Source organism: Geotrypetes seraphini, chromosome 1 (assembly GCF_902459505.1).
Source record: "Geotrypetes seraphini chromosome 1, aGeoSer1.1, whole genome shotgun sequence".
In the NCBI taxonomy this organism is placed as follows: Eukaryota; Metazoa; Chordata; class Amphibia; order Gymnophiona; family Dermophiidae; genus Geotrypetes; species Geotrypetes seraphini.
Genome location: NC_047084.1, coordinates 118,366,732 through 118,387,782, shown reverse-complemented (window position 1 = coordinate 118,387,782; position 21,051 = coordinate 118,366,732). Strand labels below are relative to the sequence as shown.

At 41.5% G+C, this 21,051-nt stretch overlaps 1 protein-coding gene across 1 annotated transcript in view; it reads left to right on the top strand.

Annotated features, from left to right (window-relative positions):
- The window catches only part of LOC117352671 (natural killer cells antigen CD94-like), a 40,373-nt gene that overhangs the window by 1,455 nt on the left and 17,867 nt on the right, over positions 1 to 21,051 (top strand). The window contains exons 2-3 of the mRNA XM_033929249.1: positions 3,184 to 3,288; positions 15,754 to 15,834. Of these exons, the coding sequence (XP_033785140.1) occupies positions 3,184 to 3,288; positions 15,754 to 15,834 (186 nt within the window). The remainder of the gene's footprint in view (positions 1 to 3,183; positions 3,289 to 15,753; positions 15,835 to 21,051) is intronic.

Below are 21,051 nucleotides of genomic sequence, written 5' to 3'. Positions count from 1 at the left end.
GTGGGGAAGGCATCTTGACTGATGAGTTGAATACTGTCAGCAGTACACCACGTATCATCTCCATCATATTTGGCTGCCTATATGGCTGACGTGGTGGTGACTTCTCAAACAGCATCTAAACATGGGTGACGGGCCTACATAGAGTGGTGGGTGGGATATTTGTTGCCTTGTGGGCAGATTGGATGGACCAAGAGGGTCTTTTTCTGCTGTCATTTACTGTGTGGGAAAAATGAATAGTGGAGTATCACAAGAATCCTTACTGGGACTGGTGCCACTGTTTCACCTAGGTGGTGTGGGAATCCTCCACCTACAGCAAACAAAATGACAAGTAGTAACAATTTTTTTAGGTACATCAAAAGCAGAAAACCTGTGAGGGAATCTGTGGGATGGATGAATGATCAAAGAGTAAAATATGCAGTCAGGGAGGATAAGGCCATAGCGGAGAGAATGAATGAATTCTTTACTTTGGTTTTTATCGAAGAAGATGTAAGAGATCTACCTGAACCGGAAATGGTTTTGAAGGGTGATGAGGTGGAGGAATTGAAAGAAATCTCAGTGAACCTGGAAGATGTACTAAGCCAAATTGACAAGTTATAGAGTGATAAATCACCTGGACTGGATGGTATACATCTCAGGGTACTAAAATCTCAAACATGAAATTGCTGATCTGTTGTTCGTGATCTGCAACATGTCGCTAAAATCATCTGTAGTACCTGAAGATTGGAGGGTGAACAATGTTACGCCAATTTTTAAAAAGAGTTCCAGGGAAGATTTGGGAAATTACAGATCGGTAAACCTGACTTTGGTGCAGGCAAAACGGTGGAAACAATTATAAAACAATAAAATTGTGGAACACGTAGACAAACATGATTTAATGAGACAGAGTCAGCATGGGTTCAGCCGAGGGAGATCTTGCCTCATCCATTTTCTTGCTTCTTTGAAGGTGTGAATAAACATGTGGATAAAGGTGAGCCGGTTGATATAGTGTATCTAGATTTCCAGAAAGCTCTTGATAAAGTTCCTCATGAGAGGCTCCTGAGAAAATTAAAGAGTCATGGGATATGAAGCAATGTTCAATTGTGGATTAAGAACTGGTTATCGGACAGAAAACAAGGTATGGGTTGAATGGCCATTTTTCTCAATGGAGGAGGGTAAATAGTGGTGTGCCGCAGGGGTCTGTGCTGGGACCGGTGCTATTTAACTTATTTATAAATGATCAAGAAAATGGAACTACAAGCAATGTGATTAAATTTGCAGATAACACTAACCTGTGGACTGTGGAAAATTGCAGGAAGACCTTAGGAAATTGGAAAACTCAGCATCCAAATGGCAGATGAAATTTAATGTGCACAAATGCAGAGTGATGTACATTCTGGAGGCCACATTACCGTAAAGATGTGCTTCGAGCTGAGTCAGTCCAGCGGATGGCCACTAGGATGGTCTCCGGACTCAAGGGTCTCTCATACGAAGAAAGACTGGGCAAATTGCAGCTCTATACTCTAGAAGAGCGCAGGGAAAGGGGTGACATGATTTAAGTACGTCACAGGTCGTGTCGAGGTGGAAAATGACATATTCTTTCCCAAGGGACCCTCGGTCACAAGGGGGCACCCGCTCAAACTCAGAGGAGGGAAATTTGGTGGTGACACCAGGAAGTATTTCTTCACAGAAAGGGTGGTGGATCAGTGGAACAAACTTCCGGAGCAGGTGATCAGAGCCACCAGCGTGCTCGACTTTAAGAATAAATGGGACATCCATGTGGGATCCCTGCGAGGGTCGAGTTAAGGAGCTGGGTCATTAGCACTCAGACTTAAAGGGGTGGGTCAGTAGAGTGGGCAGACTTGGTGGGCTGTAGCCCTTTTCTGCCGTCATCTTTCTATGTTTCTATTGGGAAGAATGATCCAAATCATAATTATCGGATGCAAGAAACCACCTTTGAGATCAGCGCTCAAGCAAAGGAGCTGGGTGTCATCATACGCTGAAGTTTTCTGCCCAATGTTTGGCAGCAGCTAAGAAGGCAAACAGGATGCTAGGAATTATTAGAAAAGGGATGGTTAACAAGACTAAGAATGTTATAATGCCTCAATGGTGCGACCTCACCTTGAGTACTGCATTCAGTTCTGCTCTCCATATTTCAAAAAATATATTGCAGAACTAGAAAAGGTTCAAAGAAGAGCGACCAAGATGGTAAAGGGATGGAACTCCTCTCGTATGAGGAAAGACTCTTCAGCTTGGAAAAGAGACCGCTGAGGGGAGATATGATGGAAGTCTATAAAATCCTGAGTGGTGTAGAACAGGTACAAGTGGATCGATTTTTCACTCCATTAAAGATTACAAAGACTAGGGGACACTCGATGAAGTTACAGAGAAATACTTTTAAAACCAATAGGAGGACATTTTTTTTCCACTCAGAGAATAGCTAAGCTCTTGAATACATTGGCAGAAGATGTGGTAAGAGCAGTTAATGTAGCTGCTTTTAAAAATGGTTTGGACAAGTTCCTGGAGGAAAAGTCCATAGTCTGCTGTTGAGACAGACATGGGTCGGTAGCATGGAATGCTGCTACTATTTGTGTTTTTGGAAGATACTTGTGACATGGATTGGCCTCCGCGAAGATGGGATACTAGGCTAGATGAACCATTGGTCTAACCCAATAAGGCTATTTTTATGTTCTTATTACAACTGAGGGGAAATATGATACAGGTCTATAAAATCAAAGGCAATGGAATGAGTAAATGTGAGTTAGTTGTCTATCCTTTCAAACAGCAGAAAGGTATGCCATAACATTACATAGCAATATGTTAAAAAATAATCAGAGAAAATATATTTTCACTAAACTCCTAATTAAGTTCTGTAGTTCATTGCTAATGTGTGCGGTATAAGCAATTTACATGATGAGTTAAAAAAGGGATTGAGCAAGTTCCTGGAGGAAATGTCCATAAACTTGGGGAAGCTACTGCTGCTCTCTACATTTTGGGACCTTGCCAGGTACTTGCGTCCTGGATTGATCGCTGTTGGAATCAGGATCCTGGGCTTGATGGACCCAGTATGACAGTTCTTATTTGTTTAGGTAAGATGTTCTCTTTCTCTGGAGAGCTGAATCTTGTATTTTCTGTGTGTTTATAGACCTCAACAGGGCTTAATAAATAGGGCAAGTAGTGATTAACTCTTTCCTTCCTCTTTCCTAGCTTTTCCCCAGCGATGCCAATCATACCCCTGGTTCTACGCTTCTCTTTCTCTATCAATCCTATGTCTTCTTTTACTGATTGTGTCAATCACCTTGGGAGCTCTCTGTAAGTATAATCAGTCCTTTTCCTGTGTTATAACACATTCAACACATAAAAATAATCCTGTAAACAGGTGTAAATTTCTGCATGAGTTTTGCTGCTGGTTCTGGGACGCTATTGTATAAAGACACATAGAACCCAATAGTCAAAGCAATTTAAGAAGGCAGGAGAAGCTTCTGTCCATTTAAATCATGCTCAGCAAGCTGACTGCCAATATCCAATGGAGCTAAACTGGGAAATACTGCAGACCATCGATTCTGACTGGCTATTTTTCAATTGGTCCCCTAGAAGGGTGCTCCAAGGGCATAGTTGAGGAGAAGCTGGCAGCTATGTGGTTCTGGCAATATTCAAAGCACTACCCATATAAGTAAATGAACAATAAGATTGCATAAAAAGCAGTCCTAACTGCGCTTGGAGAAGGTTTCCAGGTCTCGCTGGATCTTGTCAGATAGAAAGCTGTAGCTTTCTTCAGGGTATGCTGGGAGATGTTGCTCAGCCAATCAAATTCAGATCAGTACTGTCAGGGCCTTTAGGGGGTGAGGTGAATTCCCTGAAGGTCCATAACATAACTTTATTTTTGTATCCCGCCACAATCAAAAGAATTCTAGGCAGTTTACACAAGAGAGAAAAAGTGGACAATCAGCAAAGTACAATATTAAAATGAGAATACAGCATATTAACTAAAAAGACAATAAAAATTTAAATAAAAGCAGTAAAATTATTATATTAGAAATAAAAACATCGAATTAAGAGATAAATTTATCAAATAATACTGTCTTAATTTCTTTTTGGAAGGCGCCGTAAGATAACCTGGCTCCGCTAATATAGTTACCCAACCAGGACTGTTGTGTACTTGCTTGAAATGCAACATCCTGTCTAAAAAAGACCTAACTTTACAGCCTAAAATCTTCGGGTATGCAAATAAGTTACAATTCCTGGTTACCCTCACGGGATTATATAGCACGAAATGAAATAACAGGTAGGTAGGGGCCAATCCCCAAACCAACTTGAAACAGAGACATGCAAATTTGAACATTGCTCGTGCTTCCACTGGCAACCAGTGTAATAATCGATAATAGGGGCTATGTTCGCTTTTCTTCAGCCCAAATATTAAGCGAACAGCCGTATTCTGCATTATTCTCAATTTTCTCACAACTGAACCACACTCCACTGAACAGACTGAAGATCCATCAAATCCAGTATCCTGCTTTTTTGGTTTTTTGGTTGAGCAGGCTGCCTACTCAACAAATCAACCTGCAAAAAGAAAACAAAACAATAAAAAAACAGGGCTGTAGAGCTGGGGATTCACCGAAACACCCGAAAACCCTCACCACATGCCACTGGTTCTGTCCCAGTATGGCTCATCTAGATATGGCTGGAGCGGCAGGACTAAGACCTTTGGTGCGATTTATCTGAAAATGAGAAAACAAAGGGTTCAACTGAATTCTATGTTTTAAATACATTTTATTATCTGTCATTAACTGGGGTATTTTTATTATTTAAGGGGTCCTTTTACAAACCTGTGTTACCTGGACTAAAATTATGGACTAAAGTAGGGGTGTCAAAGTCCCTCCTCGAGGGCCGCAGTCCAGTCAGGATTTCCCCAATGAATATGCATGAGATCTGTTTGCATGCACTGTTTTCTTTGTATGCTAATAGATCTCATGCATATTCATTGGGGAAATCCTGAAAACCCGACTGGATTGCGGCCTTCGAGGAGGGACTTTGACACCCCTGGACAAAAGTGTCATGTGGTTTTTGCATTTGCATATGCTAATCGTGCACTAAATAGCTCTTTATATTTTTGAAGGGCTTTTCAAGAGTCGGGAGTGGTCATTTTTGCACTAACCAGTTAATACTTCTATATTACCATATAGCAACTGATTAGTCATAGATAACGGGTTTTTATGGCTGTGTTAAAAATGGCTTCAGTGCACCAGTACGCTAAGGCCAAATTTTATTGCAGCTTTGTATAAGGACTCTAAGTAATTTATGGTTTTAAATATTTATACATTTAATAATCCAAAACAACAATTGAGATCTGTCTAAGAATTTGGTTATATGTACCTTACATTACATTAGAGATTTCTTTTTTTTTTTTTTTTTTTAATTCTTTATTCATTTTAAAACTTTCATCAAGTGTACATATATTATATAATAAACACATTTAGCTTGAGCACTTGAACATCTTATCATTATATCTTGTCACGAACCTAGCCCTAGAGCTGGGCTCGTGCCAAGCTTTGCTAATGCAAAAGCTAGTCCTTTAATTCAAAGGGCTAAGCAGGGAGATAAGGTTAAGCCCAGAGGAAGAAAAATGCTGGACTTTCCCTTTAACTCTGAAGCAAGCCACCAGCAAGGGGTGGAGGGTTTAGAGAGGAACAGCTTAGAACAGCCTCTGAGTCATCCTTTTCCCTCTGCTGTCCCCCAGCTGAAGGTGATAAGCAGGAAACCAGGCAAGCCTAGGCAGGCAGTGCAACTAACTCCTCCTCCTGTGAGAACAGGGCGTGGGCGTCTCTGCAATTTAGAGGCTGCTCTCAGGAAGAGAAAGTTAGTCTTCCCTGAGCCAGCTACAGGAGAGGGCTCACCTGAGGCAGTGCTTCATTCCCAGGATATTGAAATGCTTGAGGCAGATACTGACCTGGGGCTCAACCAGCAAGCAGTTCCAGAGCCGATGGAATGTTCCCAACCAGATGAACTGACTGAGGATACCGGCATGGATTTCAGCTAAGTAGCTGGGCTGGGTGATTAGCATAGTAGCAGCAGTGCTCTGACTGTTTGTGCTTTAAAACAAGTTCTGTTGGAATTGTTTTTGTCTGGTGCTGCTGTGCTATGTCTTGAAGCAAAAAGAAAAAAAAAAACGTTTTTGTTTTTCAACTTTAAAGTGTTATGAAAGCATGAAGTTTATCTATTTTGGTTGCTGAAGAATGTTCTGAGGGAAGTTAAGCAAGTGGGGAGAATTCACTAACAACTAGGTTGGGTTAGTGGGGCCATTCTTGGCATTCTGTTTTCAGAGAATTTAATAGTGAATTCACTTGCTCCCCTCCCCCATTAGCTTACCTGAGCTGATTGGGGATCAAGCCGGTCTAATCGAAGGGCTTGTACTCAGCACCGTAAGGAGTGCTATCAGGAATCTTGTTGGCCTGGTGAATGTTAAAAGCAGCAGCAATTTTGGGACTTTCAGTTGCTGACTTGGACAATATTAACTTTTGAGTTTTTGTCAGGATTGTTGAACTACCTGAAGGAAGGTGTGGGCTGTGAATATATCTTTTTGTAGCAGCCACATATTTGTGTTTTTTGGACTTTCTTTAAGGTGGGGAGTCTGAACCTTATGTAAGTAGACTCTCATACCAGGGTTCAATAAACTGTTTGATTGGAACCATGAACTGATTCATTTGGAGTGTTTTTGTTCTCTGTATGGAGAAAGGGTCCAGCAGGACTTCCTACTTGAAGGAAGCACGCGAAGGTGGAGGTGAAGTGAGCAGAGTCCGGGGAATACTGAGGATACAGGTACCGGCTCCGCTACAATCTTATAATTAAAAAATGTAACCCTCATCCCACCCTCCCTCAAAACCCTCTATTTATTATAAGATCATATAATTTGAATCCCATCCCCCACCCAATACTGAATGGTGTGTAATTAATAGAAAAATGGCAATTAATCATGACAGAAAGATGTTAATGGCTCCCATATTTTAATAAAATTTTTATTATTTCCATTCTATATATGTGACAAACTGAATTCCACCAAAAATTAAAATTAAGCCTACTGTGATCCTTCCAGTTATTAGTAATATGTTGGATGGCAACTCCAGTCAAAATCATTAAAAGTTTGTTGTTACACGCTGATATCTGATTCTTTTTTCTCATAGACATTCCAAATATCACAGTATCATATGTTAACGCTACATGGTTTTCCAATAAACAATTTATTTGATCCCAGATTGAGTTCCAGAAGGCTAAGATATGGGGACAGTAGAATAAAAGATGATCCAAAGTCCCAACCTCTAATTTACAATGCCAGCACCTATTGGACAAGGAACTATTTAATTTTTGTAATCTAACTGGGGTCCAAAAAAAACCAAGTTTGTCTCATAGACGCTGACATTGTACATCTCATTCTCCAAGACCAAATTTGTGGCCATTGAGATGCTAAAATCTGATGCTTAATCTCAATGCGGTTCAAGGTGGATTACAAAAGAATTAGAGATGGGTTACAATGGAAGAATATTTGTCATTTCTAGAGGAGTCCAGTAGATTTAGTGTGGCGGGAAGATGGAGCAAGGACGGTAAGTGTGATGTTAGGACTGTTTCAGGAATTTCTTGAAGAGTATAGTTTTTATTTCTTTTCTGAACATCTTGTAGTCTGGGATAGATATCAGTAGATTGGAGATCTGATTATCTAATTTTGCTGCTTGAGTGGCTAGGAGGCCATTGTATAGTTTTTTCTGTTTTACTTCTTTGATCGGGGGTGGGGGTGTGTGAATGGTGTGTAATTTTTTCTATGTCTGATTGAGGTGGTTTGGATGAGGCGGTTGTTCAGGTAGGTTGGGCTGTCTCCATTTAGGGTTTTGAATAACATACAGTAGAATTTAAATAGTATTCTTTCTTGTATTGGTAGCCAGTGTGAGTTGATGTATGCTTCTGTAATATGTTTGTGTTTCCTCAATGAATAGATGAGTCTCAGGGCCGTATTTTGGATTGTTTGTAGTTGTTTGGTCATAGTGGTCAGGCAGGGGAGATAGAGGATGTTGCAGTAATCTAGTAGGCCTAGGATTAGGGATTGTACTATAAGTTGGATTTGTGTTCTTTCAAAGAATTTCCGGACTTGTCTTAGGTTTCTCATAACTGCGAAGGATTTCTGTATTGTTTAATTTATTTGCGGTTTGTAACCCGTACCGTGGTCAGATCGTGACTCAACAGCACCCCTCAGTGGTTACAATATATACTAGCACTTGCGTGTGACCCAGACTGGAGTCACCCTGCAGGCTTGGACTGACACCATAAAAAAAACCAAAATGTTCAAAAAGGTAGTAAATCAAAATACTGCAGGTTTATTCCTTCCAACATAAAAATCAGGAAAAACATGAACCAAGCAAACAGGTAAGTAAATCATAAACCTTCAAGCAGTCCAAACTCAAAAGTGAGCAATAAACAGTTCCAAGAATAAAGCTCAACTGCTTTCCTGATTATTTCCTCTTCAGGATCTCCTTCCCTGAGGTTAGGCTCACCTCAGAGCTCAATGCAGCCTACTCACACACAGGTTGTACAGCTTATCCAAACATAGAGTTCAAGTCACTGAATTCACTATACACAGTGTCCCTCTAATGAAGCCTCTGGCCGGTTTACACTAAACTGCCAGGCAAAGGAGAGTGTCACGGGTTTGCTTTCATTTAGCTATTATATAGCCTACAAAATGTCCTCCCAGGTAACAGCAAACCTCTCCCAATTAGACACTATCAGCTTAACAAAAGAAAAGTAAAGCAAAAATCCCCAAAAGGTTAAGTTCCAGCACACAGTCACTTTCAATCAAAGGGCGCTGAAAACACACTCACTGTTCCTGTCAATTAGGATCTGCAGCTGATGGAAAGACCAACCTCCATGGCTTCCTGACAAGGACTTACTTCTTCAGGCAGGTTGTCAAGTTCCATTAGAAGATCAGCATCAGAAAGAACTTCCTCCAGCAATTCTCCAGCCTCCTGTACCTCCATAGGTGAGGCTGTATCAGCCCTGCTTGGCCCGAGGAGACTCTCAGGGAGGAAAGGTCTGAACCTTCTCCCTAGCCTGCCTGTCTGCTTGCTCTCAGCTGCTGGCTTTTGTACTGCAGGGACACGCCCTATTCTACCTTAGTCAGCAGACCTGCCTGGGGCTCTTGGGCTCCTCCTGTGGTGACCTAGATACTGCTCTTGCAGGAGGTCCTTGGAGATTTCAGGCTCCCCCTGGTGGTTAACCTGAAAATCATCCCTAGAACAATCCTTATCCATTCCCTTCCGGGTTTTCTTCTATGTCCTAGGAGGAACTTTAACTGGAACCAGGGCAGGCACGATGCCTGTCTGGTTACAGGTTGCATGGTGCAGCATCTGTCTATAGTCTTTCCTAGCAGTTTTATGGTAGTTTGGATGGGATAGTTGGTTGAGTTGATTTCTATATTGGTTATGGTTGGGACTTTGTCATTTTCGAGGAGGATGAATTTAGTTTTTCCTGGGTTGAGTTTCAGTTTGTGATCTTTCATCCAGGTCGCTACTGTTTCTAGTGTTCGTTGTAGTGTGCTTGTCATGGCAGTCTTTGGCTGGTCAAAAGGTATGAGAATGGTAATGTCATCTGCATAACTATAGGTGGTTATGCCTAGATTGTCCAGGTATGTTCCAAGAAGGCAGTGTATAGGTTGAAGAGAGTAGGGGATCCTTGTGGTATGCCACATGGGTTGGAGCAAAGTTCGGATTTTTCTTTATTAGATTTTACTCTGTATGTTCTGGATTTTAGGAAGCCTTCGAACCAAGAGTATACTTTATCTGAGATACCTATTGCGTCCAGAATTTGCAGTAGGATGTCTTGGTCTACCAGATCAAATGCTGCGGTCAGGTCCAGTTGTATGAGAAGTATTTTTTTTCCTATGCTAAGGTGTTATCTGGCTGTGTCAATAAGAGAGCCTAGTAATGTCTCTGTGCTAAAGTTGGTTCTGAAGCCAGATTGCATGAGGTGAAATATGTTATGGTCTTCTAGATAGTTGGTGAGGAGTTTGGCTACTAGTCCTTCTGTTAATTTGACATATAGAGGTATTGAGGCAATGGGTCTGTAGTTGGATGGTTGGTCTATTGGTCCTTTTGGGTCTTTTTGGATTGGGGTGATGATGATTTCACTGAGGTCAGTTGGGAAAAGGCCGTCCGTGAGCATGGTTTGAATCCATTGCAGAAGTAGAGAACAGAATTTTGTGCTTGAGATTGTAAGGAGATATGAAGGGTAGTGGTTGAGGTCACAGGACGCGTGGCTGTATTTTTTGTAGAATTTGTTGAGTTCGGGCCATTGTATGCTGGGGAATTGGGACCATGTTCTGTCTGCTGCAGTTGATTCTATTTCTGTGGGAAAAATTGTGAGTTCATTTAGGTGGGATGAGGTACAATTGAGGGTGGCTCTGGTGTTTGTAATTTTCTGTAATTGTAGTGTTCTGCTAAGAGGGTGGCTGAGGGGGGTGGGGTATTGTTGGTGGTCATGTAGGGTTTGGTGTCTGTTAGTTCTTTTAATATTTGGAATAGTTTTTTGATATCTTGGATTTCTGTGCCTATTAGATTGTTGTAGTGTGTTTTTCTCTTGTCCTTTAGGAGTAATTTGTATTGTTTGTTAATTTTTTTCAAGGCGGATTTTGTGTGATCTAGGTTAGTTTTTCTCCATTTTCTTTCTAGTCATTGGCATTGTCTTTTAAGTTGGAGTAGTTCGTTGTTGAACCATTGGTCTGATCTTCTGCTGGTTCTGGTTTTGGTTTGTAGTGGGGCTAGTTCATAAAGGATGTTGGTGGTCAGGTTGTCCAGTGTGAGATGAAGTCTTTAGGGTCGCAGTCCTGGATATTTTCATCAATTTTTGTCCAGAATTTGGAGGACTCGATGTGTTTGCGTGAGGTGTAGGTTATTTTTTTGAATTTAGGTGTGGTTTTGTTCTTGGTCCCGTTGATGTTGAAGGTGTATGTGTAGTGGTCTGACCAGAGGGATGGGGGACCAGGTTCCATTAGGTGTTTGAATTTCAAGGGTGGATGGTTAATGGGTCATAAAGGTTGCAATGTCGAGTTGGTGCCCTTTTTCATGAGTGGTTTGTGGGTTTAGGATTTGGAAGGATAAGGCATTGAGAAATGATAGACAGTTTTCTGCTGGTTTGGATGTTTGGTCTTCAAGATGTAGGTTTAGGTCTCCTAGGATAAGGTTGTATTCTGCTATTAGAGAGTTTTGGTATATGAACTCTTCAAATTCAGGTCTTACTCTGGTCCAGTTTCCCGGTGTTATGTAGCAGAGCATGCAGTTTAGTGAGTTTTTTAGTGTGGTGCTTGAGAGATGACAGGCAAGGAAGTCCATGTGTGGGGTGGATGTTTTTTCAAGTATGTTTAGGGTTAGAGAGTCCTTGATTAAGATTGCTAGTCCTCCTCCTCTTTTTTTCTCTCTGCAGGTTACTGTTAATTTGTATCCCTGAGGGCATACTTCTGTTATTTTGGGATCTGTATCTGAGGTTAACCAGGTTTCTGTGAGGAAAAGGCAATCTAAGTTTTTGGTTTTTATCCAGTTTTTTATATGTTCTGTTTTAGGTCCTAGGGTTCTGATTTTAACGTAGGCACAAGTTAGGGTGATGATATTAGTTTGATAACTGTGAGTTGTTTCAGGGTAGATGAGTGTTTTAGTAGGAAGTTGGGGTTTGGTCTTGGGAAGCGATGATCTTCTCCACCTTATTTTAAAAAGTATAAAATTTGGGTGAAGACACAAATTATTGACATCTGTGTGATTCTTTGGCTCTAATATCCTTTCATATCTCTTCTTTTCCCACATTATTTATGAGGGGTGTTCAATAATGTGTCTACCTGAGTATGAAAGAAAGTAGCAAGCACTTTGAAACAAGTCTGCATATTGGGACATGTCTCAAGGTTACTCGTGCACAGTTGCAGCTCAGTGCGAGTCTAACATTTCAAGAGGTAGGATGTCAGGAAAGTCCTTGTGTGAATCAAGAAACTGCTAGATTTGGAGCACCGTTCAGTGATAAATTTTCTCACAAAAGAAAGGAAAAAGCCAAAGGAGACTGCAGTTTATGGTGAGTGTGCCCCATCATCCTTCAAAGTAAAATTTTGGCGAAGCAGTTGAAATGGGGTAGAGAGTCCATTGAAGATGACCCTCACACTGGATGGCCTGTGGAAGCAACTTCCACAGAAATGTGCAAGAAAGCTGAGGATTTAATTTTGTCAAACAGATGAATTAAGGCTTCCCGAATAGCTGAAGAAATGGGCATCTCGGCAGGTGCAGTTTGGAAAATAATTCATGAAAAGTTAGGCATGTTCAAGGTTAGTGCAAGATGGGTTCCAAGAATGCTGACGCCTTGTCAGAAGGCCACGAAACTCCAGTGCTGTCAGGAGAACTTGGAGATGCTCCGTGAAGACCAAGTGAATTTTTTTATCATTATATTACTGGAGATGAGACTTGGGTCTATCACAAAGATCCTGAGTCCAAAATGGAATCAATGCAATGGAAACACAAGTCATCCCCCACCCCAAAAATGTTCAAGACAGAAAAATCTGCAGGCAAAGTCATGGCAACTGTCTTCTGGGATGATGAAAGACTTTTGCTTTTGGAGTTCATGCCACACAAGACAACCATATCTGGGGAGAGTTACGCCAACATCCTAGCAATTTGATGAATTACAGATCTAAAAAGAAATCAGTTTTGTGTTATTCTGGTAAGATCCTCCAGCGTCATCCCCATAGTTGCAGGTCATCCTCTTTGCCTGGTTCCTTCAATCTTCCCAAACATAAGAACATAAGAACTGCCATCTCTAGATCAGACCCATGGTCCATCGAGTCCGGTGATCCACACACGCGGAGGCCCAGTCAGGTGTACACCTGATGTAGCTCTAGTCACCCATATCCATCTATGCCTCTTGTAAGGAGATGTGCATCTAATTTGCTTTTGAATCCTAGAACGGTGGATTCCGTAATAACTTCTTCTGGGAGAGCATTCCAGGTGTCCACCACTCACTGCGTGAAGCAGAACTTCCTGACATTTGTCCTGGACTTGTCCCCCCTTAGCTTCAGTCCATGTCCTCTTGTCCGTGTCAGGTTGGACAATGTAAATAATTTATTTTCCTGCTCTATTTTGTCGATGCCTTTCAGTATTTTGAAAGTCTCAATCATGTCCCCTCGCAGTCTCCTCTTCTCAAGGGAGAACAGTCCCAGTTTCTTGAGTCGTTCCTCATATTCCAAGTTTTCCATACCATTTATTAGCTTTGTTGCTCGTCTCTGTACCCTCTCCAGCATTTTTATATCCTTCTTTAGGTTGGGAGACCAATGTTGGACAAAGTATTCCAAGTGTGGTCTGATCATTGCCCTATAAAGCGGCATTATAACTTTCTCCGATCTACTCGTGATTCCTTTCTTTATCATGCCTAACATTCTATTTGCTTTCTTTGCTGCTGCCGCGCATTGTGCGGATGGTTTCAGGGTCCTATCTATCAGTACACCCAGGTCCTTTTCTTGTTCGCTCTTACCCAGAGTTGCACCTGACATTCTATACTCGTATTCCTTGTTCTTACTGCCTAAATGTATTACTTTGCACTTTTCCACATTAAACTTCATCTGCCATTTCTTCGCCCATTTCTCTTACTGACACAAGTCACTTTGGAGTACCTCGCTGTCCATCTGCGATCTGATTGCCCAGCATAGCTTTGTGTCGTCAGCAAACTTGATGATCCCACTGGATGTTCCTTCTTCTAGGTCATTGATGAAAATATTAAATAAGATGGGCCCACGTACCGAGCCCTGGGGCACACCGCTAGTCACTTTCTCCCAGTCCGAGAACTTCCCATTTATACCCAATCTCTGCTTTCTGCTCTCTAGCTATTTGCCTATCCATCTTAATATATCTCTCTCTATTCCATGGCTTTGTAGTTTCCTGAAAAGTCTTTCATGTGGAACTTTGTCGAACACTTTTTGGAAGTCCAGTATATTATGTCCACCGGTTCTCCATTATCAATTTGTTTGTTCACGGTTTCAAAAAATTGAAGTAAATTCGTGAAACATGATTTCCCTTCCCTGAAGCCGTGTTGACTGGCTCCCATCAGGTTGTGTGTGTCCAAGTGCCGGACTATGCTATTTTTAATCAGTGCTTCAACATGATGTCCTTCTCTAATGATCTTTCTGTTCTGATGGTATGACCAAAATAAGACAGTCGTAACTTGTTAGTTTTTCTAGTTGTCCAGGTACGCATAAAATCCTTCTCCAACACCAGAGCCCAAATGAGTCACTCTAGAACAGGGGTGCCTACACTTTTTGGGCTTGCGAGCTACTTTTAAAATGACCAAGTCAATATGATCTACCAACAATAAAATTTAAAAAAACACAAAGCACACCGTACACTGAGAAAATGTTAATTATCATTTGTATTCAGGGTTTTTTTCAAAGGCTAAGGCAAATGACTTTAAAATATTCAATGTCACCTCAGTATCACCTATACAAAAATAGACAAATATACCCCCTCCCCTTTTACTAAACCGCGATAGCAGTTTTTAGCACAGGGAGCTGCGCTGAATACCCCTCACAGCTCCTGACGCTCATAGGCTCCATGCGCTAAAAACCACTATCGCGGTTTAGTAAAAGGGGGCCATGGTTCAAAAATATAGACAGCAGATATAAATTCAGACACATTTTGGTCACTAAATTTAAAATAAAATCATTTTCCTACCTTTGCTGTCTGGTGATTTCATGAGTCTCTGGTTGCACTTCCTTCTTCTGTAAATCCAATATTTCTTTCTTTCTGCCTTTCTTTTTGCCTTTCTTTCTTTCTGCCCCCTCCCCTTTTCTTTCTGTCTCTCTTTCTTTCTCTCTTCCCCTGCCTGCCTGTCTTTCTTTCTCTCTCCTCCTGACCCCCCCAAGCTACCATGCCAATTTCTCCCTGCTTCCCTGAGCCAGGCTTGGCGCGAACAAGTGCCGGGCCCTCAAGCCTTCACCTCTGACGTCAATTCTAACGTCGGAGAGGAAGTTCCAGGCCAGCCAGGCAGTGATTGGCTGGCCCAGAACTTCCTCTCTGACGTCAGAATTGACGTCGGAGGTGAAGTCTTGTGGGCACGGCGCTTGTACGTACCTGGCCTGGTTCGGGGAGGCAGGAAGAAAAAGATTGCAAAGGCAACGCGATCAACTCGTGTTGCCTTTGTGATCTACTGGTCAATCGCAATCGGCCATTTGGGCACCCTTGCTCTAGAAGATCAAAATCAAAGAATAGGAAGGTTAATGGTTGAAAAGTTGAGGGTGCTTTATTTTGTATTTCTCATTTCTCCATCAGTCAACTCTTCTTCCTCCTTAATCAAATTCTCCATGATTGCTTCTCCTTCTCTACACCATGCTTATATTAAATACATTTGGTCAACTTCTCTATTCATTCTGGGAAAAAGTAAGAGCAACTGAGACACAATCTACTTTCCTCATGCATCAAATAATACACAAGTGGTAAGAACTGTTGGCAAGCAGATATATAAATTCTCATTTATTTTCACCTAGCAGCCTCCTACAAATTTAGCCACATTTTAACACATCTTCATGTGATTGTTAGAGAATCACATATAATGTGTGATTTTATTGGTCATACTAAAAGATGTAGCTCCTTGATGCCAGCTGATAAGTTTGTCCCTTATGTCCACCTGTATCTGTCTGCCGTGGATCTAGCTCTTGACCTCTTTCTTCATTGTCCATAGTACTGTGAAAAGTTATGACCTTTCTCCCCAATCCCTCTGCAGATCACACATGTTTGAATAATGCAGAACTGAGCCTGAATCAAACAAGACCAGATTTACTGCAGAAATGGGAGGCCCTGAGAGGTAGGTCTTCTATAATCCGCTCAGGACACCAGAAGCAAAATGTTGAAATCTATTTATGTGGGTAAAAGCGTTAACCAGCTTTCTAAGAACGGCCCTCCGTTAATCCAGATGAATGTTTGTACTTGTGGAACTTAAGATTCGCCATTTATAATTTAATCTAACAGAAAGTAAAATTTTAAAAGTAAAATAAGATTTAATGGATCAGTGAAGAACTTTATGTACTCTCCTCTCCTGCGTCATGCAGTTAAACACGACAGTAGGGAAGGAAGGAAGGTGCATTCCAGTGGAGATAAAGAGTAGATGAGATTGCTTTGGGGAATCGGGAAGGTATTGGGAAGTGGGAAGTCGAAGATATGAAGATATTTTGATTTGACCGTTATTTGCATTTGTACTTGTGGAACAGCATGTAAAGTTTTTTTCTTCATTTTATTTAGAGAAAATTTAAAATAGAGTCATGTAATATAGCAATTTAGCAGTAAGATATCATTCAGTGAGGTAGCAGAAGAGAAACCCTTGGGGTGAGTTTAGGATAGGGGAGGACATGACTGCAATTTGCATTTTCAAACTACTTTGGGTACTGTTAGAGCAGACCTTGTACACACAAAGGAAAAATATGTTTACTAGAAATAGGGTATAATTATTTGTAATTCCGTGTTAGGTGCCATTGACTCATGTTGGAGTCCTAGTGACTTGATGAACATCATCATGTTTTCATGGCAGAATGAAGAAGTAGATTGCTGAGCCTTTCTTCTGCGCAGTATAAATTCTGTTTCCAACACTGCCCATCTGCTGCTGCCCAGATAGGTAGTGCATTGTTAATCTGACATCTTGAGTGAAACCTGTCCGCCTTGGGAGGCCCTGCTGGTACTGAAGCTATCAACAACATAATTTTCAGCTTCTCAGATGCATGCAAGCCCCAGTGGCATGACAAGCCCATCTACCATGACTGGGGATGGCCAATCAAAAATAAACCCTGAAGAAAATCAGGTAGCGTACTCAGTAAGTTGCTGTCAATGCATTACATGCTAACAATTCTAAAAGTGAACTCAAGACAGATCAACCAACATACACTATTTTTTCAGTGGTAAGAAATGTACTATTTTATGGGGTGTCAGCAAGACCTTTGAAGACAAACTTCAAGAGATTCTTAAGATCTTCATTCATCCCCTATGGCTTTATGAATAGTCATTTAGATTAATTATTGTATAAATAAGATAATAACTTAGCTTTTTTTCTTTTATTTCTTTTTAACTTCTTTTTTCTTTTTTCTATTAAATGTATTGCATTGCTTTCTCTAGCGGTCAGCATATATCGCTCCCCTGCCGACGCGTTTCGCCTAACTTTGTCAAGGCATGGGGTCTAGGGAAAACACAAAAAACATGCAATATAAAATCTATAAATATAATTCTGAAAATCTTATTACTAAACCAGACTATCACTCCCAGACATACCTAGATCATTAAATGCTCCTGTCTGTAGTATTCAGCGGCTTCTAAAGAATGGCCAAATTTTATATTGCATGTTTTTTGTGTTTTCCCTAGACCCCATGCCTTGCAAAGTTAGGCGAAACGCGTCGGCAGGGGAGTGATATATGCTGACCGCTAGAGAAAGCAATGCAATACATTTAATAGAAAAAAGAAAAAAGAAGTTAAAAAGAAATAAAAGAAAAAAAGCTAAGTTATTATCTTATTTATACAATAATTAATCTAAATGACTATTCATAAAGCCATAGGGGATGAATGAAGATCTTAAGAATCTCTTGAAGTTTGTCTTCAAAGGTCTTGCTGACACCCCATAAAATAGTACATTTCTTACCACTGAAAAAATAGAGAATGCATTACATGAACATTATGCTCACTACGGGTAATTTGATAAGAATTTACGCTGCTACTAATTACAACAAATTTGTAAGGGAAGCTAATGTTGTTTTAGGTTTAGTAGCCCGAAATAATACATGCATTGAGGAGACATAACTTCAATAGGTACAGTTATGCATAAACATATGTGAACACTAACCCCCAAATTCTGTTTATAGTGCCTTAAAGTTGTTGCAAGCCAATTTGCATACATCACTTGTTTAACAAGAGCAATTGGTGTCGATAATTAGCAAATAACATTTCATAATTGGCAGTAATTAAAAGTTACATGCACACTTAGTTCTACTGCGTGAATCACAAAGGGGGCGAGGCCAGGGGAGGAGCAAGAGTGGATTGTGGGCATTCCTAAAAGTTAAGCACACTGATATAGAATATGCCCAATCTGTGCCCAGGAATTTATGCCATGCTTTCCTTAGCTGAATGGGTGCATCTAAATGTTAGTGAACATAAGAATAGCCCTACTGGGTCAGGCCAATGGTCCATCAAGCCCAGTAGCCTATTCTCATGGTGGCCAATCCAGGTCACTAGTACCTGGCCAAAACCCAAAGAGTAGCAACATTCCAGCATCTCAAAGAATAGCAAGATTCCGGAACCCCAATGAGAGCAACATTCTAGAGCTGAGATTGTGATGTCATAATGCTTCATTCCACAGAGCCAACCTCATCAGTGATGTCACAATGGCTTCATTGTCCTATACCTGGCACACGTAAGAGCATGAGAACAGCCATACTAGGTCAGACCAATAGCCCGTTTTCATGGTGGCCAATCCAGGTCACTAGTACCTGGCCAAAACCCAAGGTGTAGCAAAAGTTCATGCTACTGAAACAGGGCAAGCAGAATCACAGTAAGCACCATTCTAGTCAGCATCAGTTGTTTCGGCGCTATATTTAGAATCAGGCCCTAATGGGACAATTGTATAAAGCACTCCAGTTTAGGCTCCCAATGTAGTGTAGGGAATGCCTGTACAAGTGGCGTAGCCACAGATGGGCCTGGGTGGGCAGGGGCTCACCCAGTTTCAGCTTAAGAGCTACTTCATCATAGAAGATTAAAATTCTGAAATTTATTTAGTAACTGAGATAAGTACTGCTTGATGCATTTTTTACTGCCTTTTTGATGACTGTGTGGTACAGGCAGTCCCCGGGTTAAGTACGAGTTACGTTTTTAAAGCTGTTCTTAACTTGGATTTGGGTGTAACTCAGAACTTGTAGATTTTAAGATTCTGCTCCCAGCTGACAAAAGGTCCAATCGTCCTACCCGTGTTCCCTTTAAGGTACAACAGGCACAACCACACACTGTTCTTAATGTGATCATGCGTAATTCCTGAATCTGCGACAGGGCAAGTGTAGGAGTCTATGCCACTGGAGAAACTGCTCAGTGAAATCAATTTAAGCCACAAGCACGTTCTTAAGTACGAGTCGTAGTTAAGTTGGACGTCTGTAACTTGGGGACTGCCTGTATTCTAGTTTTGATAATGACTTTGATATTGAGCTTTTGGTATAATTCTAGTGTCTGGCAACTAAAATTCAATGTGAAGAAGTGCAGAGTGATGCATTTGGGGGTAGAAATCTGAGGGATCCATATGTCCTGGGAGATGAGAGGCCGATAAGCACAGATGGAGAGAGGGACCTTGGGGTGATTGGTTCTGAGGATCTAAAGGCATCTAGACAGTGTGATAAAGTGGTGGCTGCTGCCAGAAGGATGCTGGGCTCTATAAAGATAGGCGTAGCCAGTAGAAGGAAGAAGGTGTTGATGCCCCTGTACAGGTCATTGATGAGGCCCCACTTAGAGCTGTGTTCAAGTTTTGGAGGCCATATCTGGCAAAGGATATAAAAAGACTTGAAGCGGTCCAGAGGAAGACTAAAATGGTAAGAGGTTTGAACCAAAAGACGTATGAGAATAGACTGGAAGACCTAAATATGTATACTCTGGAGGAGAGAAGGGACCGGGGAGATATGATACAGATGTTTAAATACTTGAAAGGCATTAATATAGAACCAAATCTTTTCCAGAGAACAGAAAATGGTAAAACTAGAGGGCATAATTTGAGGTTACGGGGAGGAAGACTTAGGAGCAATGTTAGGAAATTCTTCACAGAGAGGGTGGTAGATGCCTTTACAGTCTACAGCAAAGAAATATCAAAGAAGAGACAAGTTAATCTAATCATGTATTTTTTAATGAATATAACTTATGGGCAGGGAGGGCGTGGCCTGATCGCCGCAGTGACTACACGTATGGGGTAACGGCTCCTCACACCCGCACATAATTTCAAATAAAACTGTGCTTCTATTCTTCAAATGTTTATATAATCGGAGGGAACTCGCTGCCAGAATCCTTAATTTGTATCTAAAATCGGCAAAAAAACAAACAAACTGAATTCGCCCGCGCTGCTCAGCAGTAAGAGGCCTGGGGATCACAAGTGTCCCGGAGCTACTTAATTTAAGATCTTCACTCGTCTGCTTAACTAATAAAACTAATCGGATCGCCTCACCTGGGGGTCTCTGTCGACGGGTGTATGTAAGTGGCTCTTCTTGCTAGTGTGCAACAACCCGGCATGCTGGTAAAATCGGCGAAAACGCCGAAGAACAAATCTGACTGCTCCGTGCTCAAAATGGCGGCGTCGCCGGCTCCCACTCTGACCTCGACGCACTGGGGTGAATGGGCCCAGGAAATTTCAAAAATGGCCACTAAGGCTCTGGAAGATAAACTTCAGAAATTACAGTCTGCAGTGGATTGTATTAATGAGCGTTTTGAGACGCAGGCTGGCCGTATTGCAGCAGTGGAGCAAAGGGTGTCTGAAAATGAGGACGCAACACTACATGATAGAGAGATTTTGATTACTCTGCAGACTCAGGTGGCAGCATTGACAGAACGTTTGGATGATCAGGAGAACCGTCAGCGTCGCAATAATCTACGAGTTGTGGGGCTACCTGAGCTTCGGGCAGACCAAGACCTCTATCATTTTTTTCAGGTTTGGCTCCCAAAACAGCTTGGCCTAGTGACCCCAGTGACTGTTTTTTTATGCGAGGGGGCACACCGTTTGGGCCAACGTATGGGTGATAACAACCATTCGCGAGCAACAATTGCTAGATACATCAACTGGAAAGAAAAGGAGCTCATCATGCAAGCCTTTCGGAAATCTGGTCGGCTTGAATATGAAGGACAAAAACTGCTACTATTCAATGACTACTCCTTACATGTATCCTCCCTTCGCAAGGCGATGGTGCCGCTATGCTCCACGCTTCACCGTCGGGGAGTGCGGTTTGCACTTGTATATCCGGTGTCTCTACGCATTTGGCAAGATGGTAAATCACACACCTTCACAGACACAATAGCTGCTCAA